The sequence below is a fragment of the Oncorhynchus clarkii genome, chromosome 7, assembly GCF_045791955.1.
Source record: "Oncorhynchus clarkii lewisi isolate Uvic-CL-2024 chromosome 7, UVic_Ocla_1.0, whole genome shotgun sequence".
Classification (NCBI taxonomy): Eukaryota; Metazoa; Chordata; class Actinopteri; order Salmoniformes; family Salmonidae; genus Oncorhynchus; species Oncorhynchus clarkii.
The window spans coordinates 262,501-275,000 of record NC_092153.1 but is presented as its reverse complement, the minus strand read 5'-3'; the positions used below and the strand labels follow the sequence as shown (position 1 = coordinate 275,000).

Sequence of the window (12,500 nt, the reverse complement as noted above, 5' to 3'; positions counted from 1 at the left end):
AGGTGGGGCCAGAGAGAGGTGGGGCCAGAGAGAGGTGCGGCCAGAGAGAGGTGGGGCCAGAGAGAGGTGCGGCCAGAGAGAGGTGCGGCCAGAGAGAGATGGGCCAGAGAGAGGTGCGGCCAGAGAGAGGTGGGGCCAGAGTGAGGTGGGGCCAGAGAGAGATTGGCCAGAGAGAGGTGCGGCCAACCCTGTTCTGACTACCAGACACCCAGTCAGAGGCCACTTTGGTGGCCCGCCCAATAATTGTATAAGTAGAAAAAACACTGGAGTCACTGTCTGTCTGTGTGTGTGTGTGTGTGTGTGTGTGTGTGTCTCTGTGTGTGTGTGTGTGTGTGTGTGTGTGTGTGTGTGTGTGTGTGTGTGTGTGTGTGTGTGTGTGTGTCTCTGTGTGTGTGTGTGTGTGTGTGTCTCTGTGTGTGTGTGTGTGTGTGTGTGTGTGTGTGTGTGTCTCTGTGTGTGTCTGTGTGTAATCTGTCTGAAGTAAAGGATATAGACATCTTGGCAGTGAAGAGATCTTCAGAGTCGTCAGGAGAGGAGAAGGTGTCCAGATCTCTCTCTAGTTGGACCAGCTGTCTCTCCATCTGAACTAGGTTCTTCTCCAGGGACTCCGCTGAGACTAGAAACACACACACACACACACACACACACACACACACACAGAGGAAAGATTAAACAATGCCTTGCTGCTTTATGTACTCAGAATATGCCAAGGTGCAGCACAGTGTCTCTGTTGGACTGGATCTGGTTCTGCTGGTTCTGAGTCTCCAGTGAGGTGTGTTGAATTATAATCTGGTTTGTGTGTGTGTTTGACCTGAGGCACAGCACTGCCTGCACCAATCACAGCGCTGCCTGCACCAATCACAGCGCTGCCTGCACCAATCACAGCGCTGCCTCAGACCAGCTCAAGGTGAAGACACCCACTCACACATGACTCATTATCACATCCTAGCTGACACTAATCTAGAACACGACTCATTATCACATCCTAGCTGACACTAAACACTAATCTAGAACATGACTCATTATTACGTACTAGCTGACACTAATCTAGAACACGACTCATTATCACGTCCAATCTGACACTAATCTAGAACATGACTCATTATCACATCCTATCTGACACTAAACACTAATCTAGAACATGACTCATTATCACGCCCTAGCTGACACTAATCTAGAACATGACTCATTATTACGTCCTAGCTGACACTAATCTAGAACACGACTCATTATCACGTCCTAGCTGACACTAATCTAGAACATGACTCATTATCACGTCCTAGCTGACACTAAACACAAATCTAGAACATGACTCATTATCACACCCTAGCTGACACTAAACACTAATCTAGAACATGACTCATTATCACATCCTAGCTGACACTAAACACTAATCTAGAACACAACTCATTATCACATCCTAGCTGACACTAAACACTAATCTAGAACAGGACTCATTATCATGTCCTAGCTGACACTAATCTAGAACATGACTCATTATCACATCCTAGCTGACACTAATCTAGAACATGACTCATTATCACGTCCTAGCTGACACAAAACACGAATCTAGAACATGACTCATTATCACACCCTAGCTGACACTAAACACTAATCTAGAACATGACTCATTATCACATCCTAGCTGACACTAAACACTAATCTAGAACACAACTCATTATCACATCCTAGCTGACACTAAACACTAATCTAGAACAGGACTCATTATCATGTCCTAGCTGACACTAATCTAGAACAGGACTCATTATCATGTCATAGCTGACACTAAACACTAATCTAGAACACGTCTCATTATCACGTCCTATCTGACACTAATCTAGAACACGTCTCATTATCATGTCCTATCTGACACTAATCTAGAACATGACTCATTATCACGTCCTATCTGACACTAAACACTAATCTAGAACAGGACTCATTATCATGTCCTAGCTGACACTAAACACTAATCTAGAACACGTCTCATTATCACGTCCTATCGGACACTAATCTAGAACATGACTCATTATCACGTCCTATCGGACACTAATCTAGAACATGACTCATTATCATGTGAGCACAAAGCAGGAAGCTGTTGAGATATTCACAAGCCCTTTTTTACAGTCCCATTTCTAACACTCTAATACTCATACATGAATAAAGGAGAGAGGACAGGAACGAGTCATTTCCCAAATGATACCCTATTCTGTTTTTAGTGCACTACTTTCAACCAGAGCCCCGGCCAAAAGTAGTGCTCCATATAGGGAATGGTGTGTCATTTGGGACACAGAAGGGGTCTACAGTAGCTAAGCTTCTCAGTCACTTTGCTGATACACAGAGACATGTTTACAGACACATTCACAAGCACTGGAGGGAGAGACAGGAAGAGAGAGAACAGAGTGAGGGAGAGACAGGAAGAGAGAGAACAGAGTGAGGGAGAGATGGAGACAGAGAGAACAGAGTGAGGGAGAGATTGAGACAGAGAACAGAGTGAGGGAGAGAATGGAGACAGAGAGAACAGAGTGAGGGAGAGATGGAGACAGAGAGAACAGAGTGAGGGAGAGATGGAGACAGAGAGAACAGAGTGAGGGAGAGAGAGAGAAGAGTGAGGGAGAAATGGAGAAAGAGAGAACAGAGTGAGGGAGAGATGAAGACAGAGAGAATAGAGGAGAGGGAGAGACAGGAAGAGAGAGATTAGAGGAGAGGGAGAGACAGGGAGAGAGAGAATAGAGGAGAGGGAGAGAGAGAGAAGAGTGAGGGAGATATGGAGAGAGAGAGAACAGAGTGAGGGAGAGATGAAGACAGAGCGAATAGAGGAGAGGGAGAGACAGGAAGAGAGAGATTAGAGGAGAGGGAGAGACAGGAAGAGAGAATAGAGTAGAGGGAGAGACAGGAAGAGAGAGAATAGAGAAGAGAGGGAGAGACAGGAAGAGAGAGAATAGAGGAGAGGGAGAGACAGGAAGAGAGAGAATAGAGGAGAGGGAGAGACAGGAAGAGAGAGAATAGAGAGGGAGAGACAGGAAGAGAGAGAATAGAGGAGAGGGAGAGACAGGAAGAGAGAGATTAGAGGAGAGGGGGAGACAGGAAGAGAGAGAATAGAGGAGAGGGAGAGACAGGGAGAGAGAGAATAGAGGAGAGGGAGAGACAGGGAGAGAATAGAGGAGAGGGAGAGACAGGGAGAGAATAGAGGAGAGGGAGAGACAGGGAGAGAATAGAGGAGAGAGGGAGATACAGGAAGAGAGATTAGAGGAGAACATCACTGGCTTCCACATGAAATTCTCCACAGACGTTTAGAAATCAAATCACCACACTTATGGTAAACACCGAGTCTCAGAGATTTCTCTCTACGTTTCTCTCTTTCCCTTCTGCTCTCTCTCTCTCTCTTTCTCACTCCTCTCTGCCCAGACTAGAGATAAATACACCAATATCCCTGTGAGTGAGTAGGGAGGGAGAGAGCGAGAGAGAGAGAGAGGAAGAGGAAGATAGAGAGAGAGGAAGATAAGACTTTCCACTTCTGCAAAAATTGGAAAACACTAAACAAACAAACAGGAAGAGATAACTATCCAAAACAGAGATGTCTGGGTAAACCACTTCTCCAATCTTTATTTGGCCCGATAACAACCAACAACCAACAACCAACAAACAGCAAAAACATAATGATCAAATACAAAATCTTAGAATCAACTATTAAAGACGACCAGAACCCACTGGATTCTCCAATTACATTTAATGATCTACAGGACAAAATACCAAACCCTCCAAACCCCCCAAAAAATCCCTGTGGTGTTGATGGTATCCTCAATGAAATGATCAAATATACAGACCACAAACTCCAACTCAAATCAAATCAAATTGTATATTTATATATCTTATTTACAAGATGTTAAGAAGAGAAATGTGTTCAGAAAAATAATGAAAAAGCAACAAATAATTAAAGAGCAGCAGTGAAATAATGTGGAGGCTATATACAGGGTGTTACGGTACAGAGTCAATGTGGAGGCTATATACAGTGTGTTACGGTACAGAGTCAATGTGGAGGCTATATACAGGGGGTACCGGTACAGAGTCAATGTGGAGGCTATATACAGGGTGTTACGGTACAGAGTCAATGTGGAGGCTATATACAGTGTGTTACGGTACAGAGACAATGTGGAGGCTATATACAGGGGGTACCGGTACAGAGTCAATGTGGAGGCTATATACAGGGTGTTACGGTACAGAGTCAATGTGGAGGCTATATACAGGGTGTTACGGTACAGAGTCAATGGGGAGGCTATATACAGGAGGTACCGGTACAGAGTCAATGTGGAGGCTATATACAGGGTATTACGGTACAGAGTCAATGTGGAGGCTATATACAGGGTGTTACGGTACAGAGTCAATGTGGAGGCTATATACAGGGTGTTACGGTACAGAGTCAATGTGGAGGCTATATACAGGGTGTTACGGTACAGAGTCAATGTGGAGGCTATATACAGGGTGTTACGGTATAGAGTCAATGTGGAGGCTATATACAGGGTGTTACGGTACTGAGTCAATGTGGAGGTTATATACAGGGTGTTACGGTACAGAGTCAATGTGGAGGCTATATACAGGGTGTTACGGTACAGAGTCAATGTGGAGGCTATATACAGGGTGTTACGGTACAGAGTCAATATGGAGGCTATATACAGGGTGTTACGGTACAGAGTCAATGTGGAGAATATATACAGGGTGTTACGGTACTGAGTCAATGTGGAGGCTATATACAGGGGGTTACGGTACAGAGTCAATGTGGAGGCTATATACAGGGTGTTACGGTATAGAGTCAATGTGGAGGCTATATACAGGGTGTTACGGTACTGAGTCAATGTGGAGGCTATATACAGGGGGTTACGGTACAGAGTCAATGTGGAGGCTATATACAGGGTGTTACGGTACAGAGTCAATATGGAGGCTATATACAGGGTGTTACGGTACAGAGTCAATGTGGAGAATATATACAGGGTGTTACGGTACTGAGTCAATGTGGAGGCTATATACAGGGGGTTACGGTACAGAGTCAATGTGGAGGCTATATACAGGGTGTTACGGTATAGAGTCAATGTGGAGGCTATATACAGGGTGTTACGGTACTGAGTCAATGTGGAGGCTATATACAGGGGGTTACGGTACAGAGTCAATGTGGAGGCTATATACAGGGTGTTACGGTACTGAGTCAATGTGGAGAATATATACAGGGTGTTACGGTACAGAGTCAATGTGGAGGCTATATACAGGGTGTTACGGTACAGAGTCAATGTGGAGGCTATATACAGGGTGTTACGGTACAGAGTCAATGTGGAGGCTATATACAGGGGGTACCGGTACAGAGTCAATGTGGAGGTTATATACAGGGTGTTATGGTACAGAGTCAATGTGGAGGCTATATACAGGAGGTACCGGTACAGAGTCAATGTGGAGGCTATATACAGGGTGTTACGGTACAGAGTCAATGTGGAGGCTATATACAGGGGGTACCGGTACAGAGTCAATGTGGAGGCATTATCATTAACTACCAGGGGATATGAGTCAACAGTAACCTTGGGAAAATCCTCTGCATTATCATTAACTGAGTCAACATTAACCTTGGGAAAATCCTCTGCATTATCATTAACAGCAGACTCGTACATTTCCTCAGCGAAAACAATGTACTGAGCAAATGTCATATTGGCTTTTTACCAAATCCCCGTACGACAGACCACGTATTCACCCTGCACACCCCAATTAACAAACAAACTAAAACAAAGGCAAAGTCTTCTCATGCTTTGTTGATTTCAAAAAAGCATTGGACTCAATTTGGTACGAGGGCAAATTATGTAGAAATTGATGGAAAAGTGGTGTTGGTGGAAAAACATGTTCTTCGGCTTGCAAGCCTCCCCCCTTTTTCCTCCAAACATAACGATGGTCATTATGGCCAAACAGCTCTATTTTTGTTTCATCAGACCAGAGGACATTTCTCCAAAAAAGAACAATCTTTGTCTCCATGTGCTGTTGCAAACCGTAGTCTGGCTTTTTTATTATGGTTTTGGAGCAGTGGCTTCTTCCTTGCTGAGTGGCCTTTCAGGTTATGTCGATATAGGACTCGTTTTACTGTGGATATAGATACTTTTGTACCTGTTTCCTCCAGCATCTTCACAAGGTCCTTTGCTATTGTTCTGGGATTGATTTGCACTTTTCGCACCAAAGTATGTTCATCTCTAGGAGACAGAATGAGTCACCTTCCTGAGCGGTATGACGGCTGAGTGGGCCCATGGTGTTTATACTTGCGTACTATTGTTTGTACAGATGAACGTGGAACCTTCATGCGTTTGGAAATTGCTCCCAAGGATGAACCAGACTTGTGGAGGCCTTGGCTGATTTCTTTTGTTTTTCCCATGATGACAAGCAAAGAGGCACAAATGATGTCAATTAGCCTATCAGAAGCTTCTAAAGTCATGACATCATTTTCTGGAATTTTCTAAGCTGTTTAAAGGCTCAGTCAACTTAGTGTATGTAAACTTCTGACCCACTGGAATTGTGATACAGTGAATTATAAGTGAAATAATCTGTCTGTAAACAATTGTTGGAAAAATGACTTGTGTCATGCACAAAGTAGATGTCCTGACCGACTTGCCAAAACTATAGTTTGTTAACAAGAAATTGGTGGAGTGGTTGAAAAAACGAGTTTTAATGACTCCAACCTAAGTGGATGTAAACTAGTTTTAATGACTCCAACCTAAGTGTATGTAAACGAGTTTTAATGACTCCAACCTAAGTGTATGTAAACTAGTTTTAATGACTCCAACCTAAGTGTGTGTAAACTAGTTTTAATGACTCCACCCTAAGTGTATGTAAACTAGTTTTAATGACTCCAACCTAAGTGTATGTAAACTAGTTTTAATGACTCCAACCTAAGTGGATGTAAACTAGTTTTAATGACTCCAACCTAAGTGTTTGTAAACTAGTTTTAATGACTCCAACCTAAGTGTGTGTAAACTAGTTTTAATGACTCCAACCTAAGTGTGTGTAAACTAGTTCTAATGACTCCAACCTAAGTGTATGTAAACTAGTTTTAATGACTCCAACCTAAGTGGATGTAAACTAGTTTTAATGACTCCAACCTAAGTGTATGTAAACGAGTTTTAATGACTCCAACCTAAGTGTATGTAAACTAGTTTTAATGACTCCAACCTAAGTGTGTGTAAACTAGTTTTAATGACTCCACCCTAAGTGTATGTAAACTAGTTTTAATGACTCCAACCTAAGTGTATGTAAACTAGTTTTAATGACTCCAACCTAAGTGGATGTAAACTAGTTTTAATGACTCCAACCTAAGTGTTTGTAAACTAGTTTTAATGACTCCAACCTAAGTGTGTGTAAACTAGTTTTAATGACTCCAACCTAAGTGTGTGTAAACTAGTTTTAATGACTCCAACCTAAGTGTATGTAAACTAGTTTTAATGACTCCAACCTAAGTGTATGTAAACTAGTTTTAATGACTCCAACCTAAGTGTATGTAAACTAGTTCTAATGACTCCAACCTAAGTGTATGTAAACTAGTTTTAATGACTCCAACCTAAGTGGATGTAAACTAGTGTTAATGACTCCAACCTAAGTGTATGTAAACGAGTTTTAATGACTCCAACCTAAGTGTATGTAAACTAGTTTTAATGACTCCAACCTAAGTGTATGTAAACTAGTGTTAATGACTCCAACCTAAGTGTATGTAAACTAGTTCTAATGACTCCAACCTAAGTGTATGTAAACGAGTTTTAATGACTCCAACCTAAGTGGATGTAAACTAGTGTTAATGACTCCAACCTAAGTGGATGTAAACTAGTTTTAATGACTCCACCCTAAGTGTATGTAAACTAGTGTTAATGACTCCAATCTAAGTGTATGTAAACGAGTTTTAATGACTCCAACCTAAGTGGATGTAAACTAGTTTTAATGACTCCAACCTAAGTGTATGTAAACTAGTTTTAATGACTCCACCCTAAGTGTATGTAAACTAGTTTTAATGACTCCAACCTAAGTGTATGTAAACTAGTTTTAATGACTCCAACCTAAGTGTGTGTAAACTAGTTTTAATGACTCCAACCTAAGTGTATGTAAACTAGTTTTAATGACTCCAACCTAAGTGTATGTAAACTAGTTTTAATGACTCCAACCTAAGTGTATGTAAACTAGTTTTAATGACTCCACCCTAAGTGTATGTAAACTTCCCGACTTCAAATTTATCTTTATTGTCCCGTTTGTATTTTAACAATTTGCACATAATGACATTTGAAATGTCTTTATTGTTTTGGAACTTCCGTGAGTGTAAATTGTTTATTGTTCATTTTTATTGTTTGATGACACTTTTGTTTATTATCTATCTTTCTGTTAACATATGTTTCCCAGGCCAATAAAGCCCCTTGAATTGGACTGAGGGAGTGGTATGTTTCTGTGTGTGTTTTCTGCAAGTCTATGCGTGTGTTTACAGAGATAGTCAGTGATGGATGTTGAGAGTACTACTGGGCTGCCTCTTATCCTCCAATCAGACGGAGCCAAAGCCCAGCAGTCATATTGCCTGGAAGACCTGGAGATACGGCAGGAATATTACAATTACAACAGGGGATTCTGGGAAAAGAACCAGAGAATAGTCTGGGAGAGAGAACACAGTGTCTCTGGGTCTGGTGGGGGACACAGTGTCTCTGGGTCTGGTGGGGGAACACAGTGTCTCTGGGTCTGGTGGGGAACACAGTGTCTCTGGGTCTGGTGGGGAACACAGTGTCTCTGGGTCTGGTGGGGAACACAGTGTCTCTGGGTCTGGTGGGGAACACAGTGTCTCTGGGTCTGGTGGGGGACACAGTGTCTCTGGGTCTGGTGGGGGACACAGTGTCTCTGGGTCTGGTGGGGGACACAGTGTCTCTGGGTCTGGTGGGGGAACACAGTGTCTCTGGGTCTGGAACACAGTGTCTCTGGGTCTGGAGGGGAACACAGTGTCTCTGGGTCTGGACCACAGTGTCTCTGGGTCTGTAACACAGTGTCTCTGGGTCTGTAACACAGTGTCTCTGGGTCTGGAGGGGAACACAGTGTCTCTGGGTCTGGACCACAGTGTCTCTGGGTCTGGGTCTGTAACACAGTGTCTCTGGAACACAGTGTCTCTGGGTCTGGAACACAGTGTCTCTGGGTCTGGAACACAGTGTCTCTGGGTCTGGAACACAGTGTCTCTGGGTCTGGAACACAGTGTCTCTGGGTCTGGTGGGGGACACAGTGTCTCTGGGTCTGGTGGGGAACACAGTGTCTCTGGGTCTGGAGGGGAACACAGTGTCTCTGGGTCTGGAACACAGTGCCTCTGGGTCTGGAGGGGAACACAGTGTCTCTGGGTCTGGAGGGGAACACAGTGTCTCTGGGTCTGGTGGGGAACACAGTGTATCTGGGTCTGGTGGGGAACACAGTGTCTCTGGGTCTGGTGGGGGAACACAGTATCTCTGGGTCTGGAGGGGAACACAGTGTCTCTGGGTCTGGAACACAGTGTCTCTGGGTCTGGAACACAGTGTCTCTGGGTCTGGAACACAGTGTCTCTGGGTCTGGTGGGGAACACAGTGTCTCTGGGTCTGGTGGGGAACACAGTGTCTCTGGGTCTGGAGGGGAACACAGTGTCTCTGGGTCTGGTGGGGAACACAGTGTCTCTGGGTCTGGAGGGGAACACAGTGTCTCTGGGTCTGGAGGGGAACACAGTATCTCTGGGTCTGGAGGGGAACACAGTGTCTCTGGGTCTGGAACACAGTATCTCTGGGTCTGGAGGGGAACACAGTGTCTCTGGGTCTGGACCACAGTGTCTCTGGGTCTGGAGGGGTACACAGTGTCTCTTGGTCTGGAGGGGAACACAGTGTCTCTGGGTCTGGAACACAGTGTCTCTGGGTCTGGAACACAGTGTCTCTGGGTCTGGAACACAGTGTCTCTGGGTCTGGAACACAGTGTCTCTGGGTCTGGAACACAGTATCTCTGGGTCTGGAACACAGTGTCTCTGGGTCTGGAACACAGTGTCTCTGGGTCTGGAACACAGTGTCTCTGGGTCTGGAACACAGTGTCTCTGGGTCTGGAGGGGAACACAGTATCTCTGGGTCTGGAACACAGTGTCTCTGGGTCTGGAACACAGTGTCTCTGGGTCTGGAGGGGAACAAAGTGTCTCTGGGTCTGGAGGGGAACACAGTGTCTCTGGGTCTGGAACACAGTGTCTCTGGGTCTGGAGGGGAACACAGTATCTCTGGGTCTGGAACACAGTGTCTCTGGGTCTGGAACACAGTGTCTCTGGGTCTGGAACACAGTGTCTCTGGGTCTGGAACACAGTGTCTCTGGGTCTGGAGGGGAACACAGTGTCTCTGGGTCTGGAGGGGAACACAGTGTCTCTGGGTCTGGAGGGGAACACAGTGTCTCTGGGTCTGGAGGGGAACACAGTATATCTGGGTCTGGAGGGGAACACAGTGTCTCTGGGTCTGGAACACAGTGTCTCTGGGTCTGGTGGGTAATAGCCTTTACATCTGATAAGAAGATGTTATCCAGCAGCTCTAGTGTTTACTGTAATGTACTGTGTGTTGAATACAAGAAGGGATATAGTGTGTGTGTGTGTGTGTATATAATGATGTGTACTGTGTGAGTGAATACATGAGAGGACACATGAACAGACGAGATGCTTCTGGGGTCCACACCTGACACTTACATGGGGCGGCAGGGTAGCCTAGTGGTTAGAGCGTTGGACTAGTAACCGGAAGGTTGCAAGTTCAAATCCCCGAACTGACAAGGTACAAATCTGTCGTTCTGCCCCTGAACAGGCAGTTAAACCCACTGTTTAACTGCCTTAACCCACTGTAGGGCCATCATTGAAAATAAGAATTTGTTCTTAACTGACTTGCCTGGTTAAATAAAGGTAAAATAAATAAAACATGTGACTTCTGCTTTCAGAAATAGGAAAAGTCACATTGAAACGACGGGTGTGAACGCACCACAGTCTCCTTGTGGTGTGATGGTGTTCAGATCTGTTTCACCACTTCAGACTGCGGTCAGGGGATGTGGTGTGTGTGGACTTCTCCTCAGTCTGGACACACAATCAGGCCACAGAAAGCAAGTACGAGAGACGTCAGCTCCAGAAAACGGGTTGTGATCCGAGAGGCACCTTTTCATTGTAACGTTGGAGGAGAGACTTTGCTAGCGTGTGAGGAAGGTGTTTGCTGGACTCATAAATGCTAATATTTAGAAAAACATGTTTTTTTTGTTTGGCTAGATTTATGCAATCCCTTTTGCGTTGCTTGCTAGTTAGCTAGAGAGGTTAACTGGCTAGTTAGCTACAGAGGTTAGCTGGCTAGTTTGCTACAGAGGTTAGCTGGCTAGTTTGCTACAGAGGTTAGTTGGCTAGTTAGCTTCAGAAGATAGCTGGCTAGTTAGCTTCAGAAGATAGCTGGCTAGTTAGCTACAGAGGTTAGCTGGCTAGTTTGCTACAGAGGTTAGCTGGCTAGTTAGCTTCAGAAGATAGCTGGCTAGTTAGCTTCAGAAGATAGCTGGCTAGTTAGCTACAGAGGTTAGCTGGCTAGTTAGCTTCAGAAGATAGCTGGCTAGTTAGCTACATAGGTTAGCTGGCTAGTTAGCTACATAGGTTAGCTGGCTAGTTTGCTACAGAGGTTAGCTGGCTAGTTAGCTACAGAGGTTAGCTGGCTAGTTAGCTTCAGAAGATAGCTGGCTAGTTAGCTACATAGGTTAGCTGGCTAGTTTGCTACAGAGGTTAGCTGGCTAGTTAGCTTCAGAAGATAGCTGGCTAGTTAGCTACAGAGGTTAGCCGGCTAGTTTGCTACAGAGGTTAGCTGGCTAGTTTTCTACAGAGGTTAGCTGGCTAGTTAGCTTCAGAAGATAGCTGGCTAGTTAGCTACAGAGGTTAGCTGGCTAGTTAGCTACATAGGTTAGCTGGCTAGTTTGCTACATAGGTTAGCTGGCTAGTTAGCTTCAGAAGATAGCTGGCTAGTTTGCTACATAGGTTAGCTGGCTAGTTTGCTACAGAGGTTAGCTGGCTAGTTAGCTTCAGAAGATAGCTGGCTAGTTTGCTACATAGGTTAGCTGGCTAGTTTGCTACAGAGGTTAGCTGTAGAATGCATACAGGAATTTGAATATAGCGCAGGAAAAGGGAATACGGACACATTGTGGACAAATATAGGTGTCGATCCCTGCTGACTGTGGTGTGTGTCTGTCTCCTACCTCGGCTGACTGTGGTGTGTGTCTGTCTCCTACCTCGGCTGGCTGTGGTGTGTGTCTGTCTCCTACCTCGGCTGGCTGTGGTGTGTGTCTGTCTCCTACCTCGGCTGACTGTGGTGTGTGTCTGTCTCCTACCTCGGCTGGCTGTGGTGTGTGTCTGTCTCCTACCTCGGCTGGCTGTGGTGTGTGTCTGTCTCCTACCTCGGCTGACTGTGGTGTGTGTCTGTCTCCTACCTCGGCTGGCTGTGGTGTGTGTCTGTCTCCTACCTCGG

General features: G+C 45.0%; 1 protein-coding gene across 1 annotated transcript in view; it reads right to left on the bottom strand.

The window, feature by feature from the left end:
• Nucleotides 1-12,500, bottom strand: part of LOC139413972 (protein diaphanous homolog 3-like) — a 451,641-nt gene that overhangs the window by 189,137 nt on the left and 250,004 nt on the right. Inside the window, exon 24 of the mRNA XM_071161859.1 lies at nt 492-616. Coding sequence (XP_071017960.1) covers nt 492-616 — 125 coding nt within the window. The remainder of the gene's footprint in view (nt 1-491; nt 617-12,500) is intronic.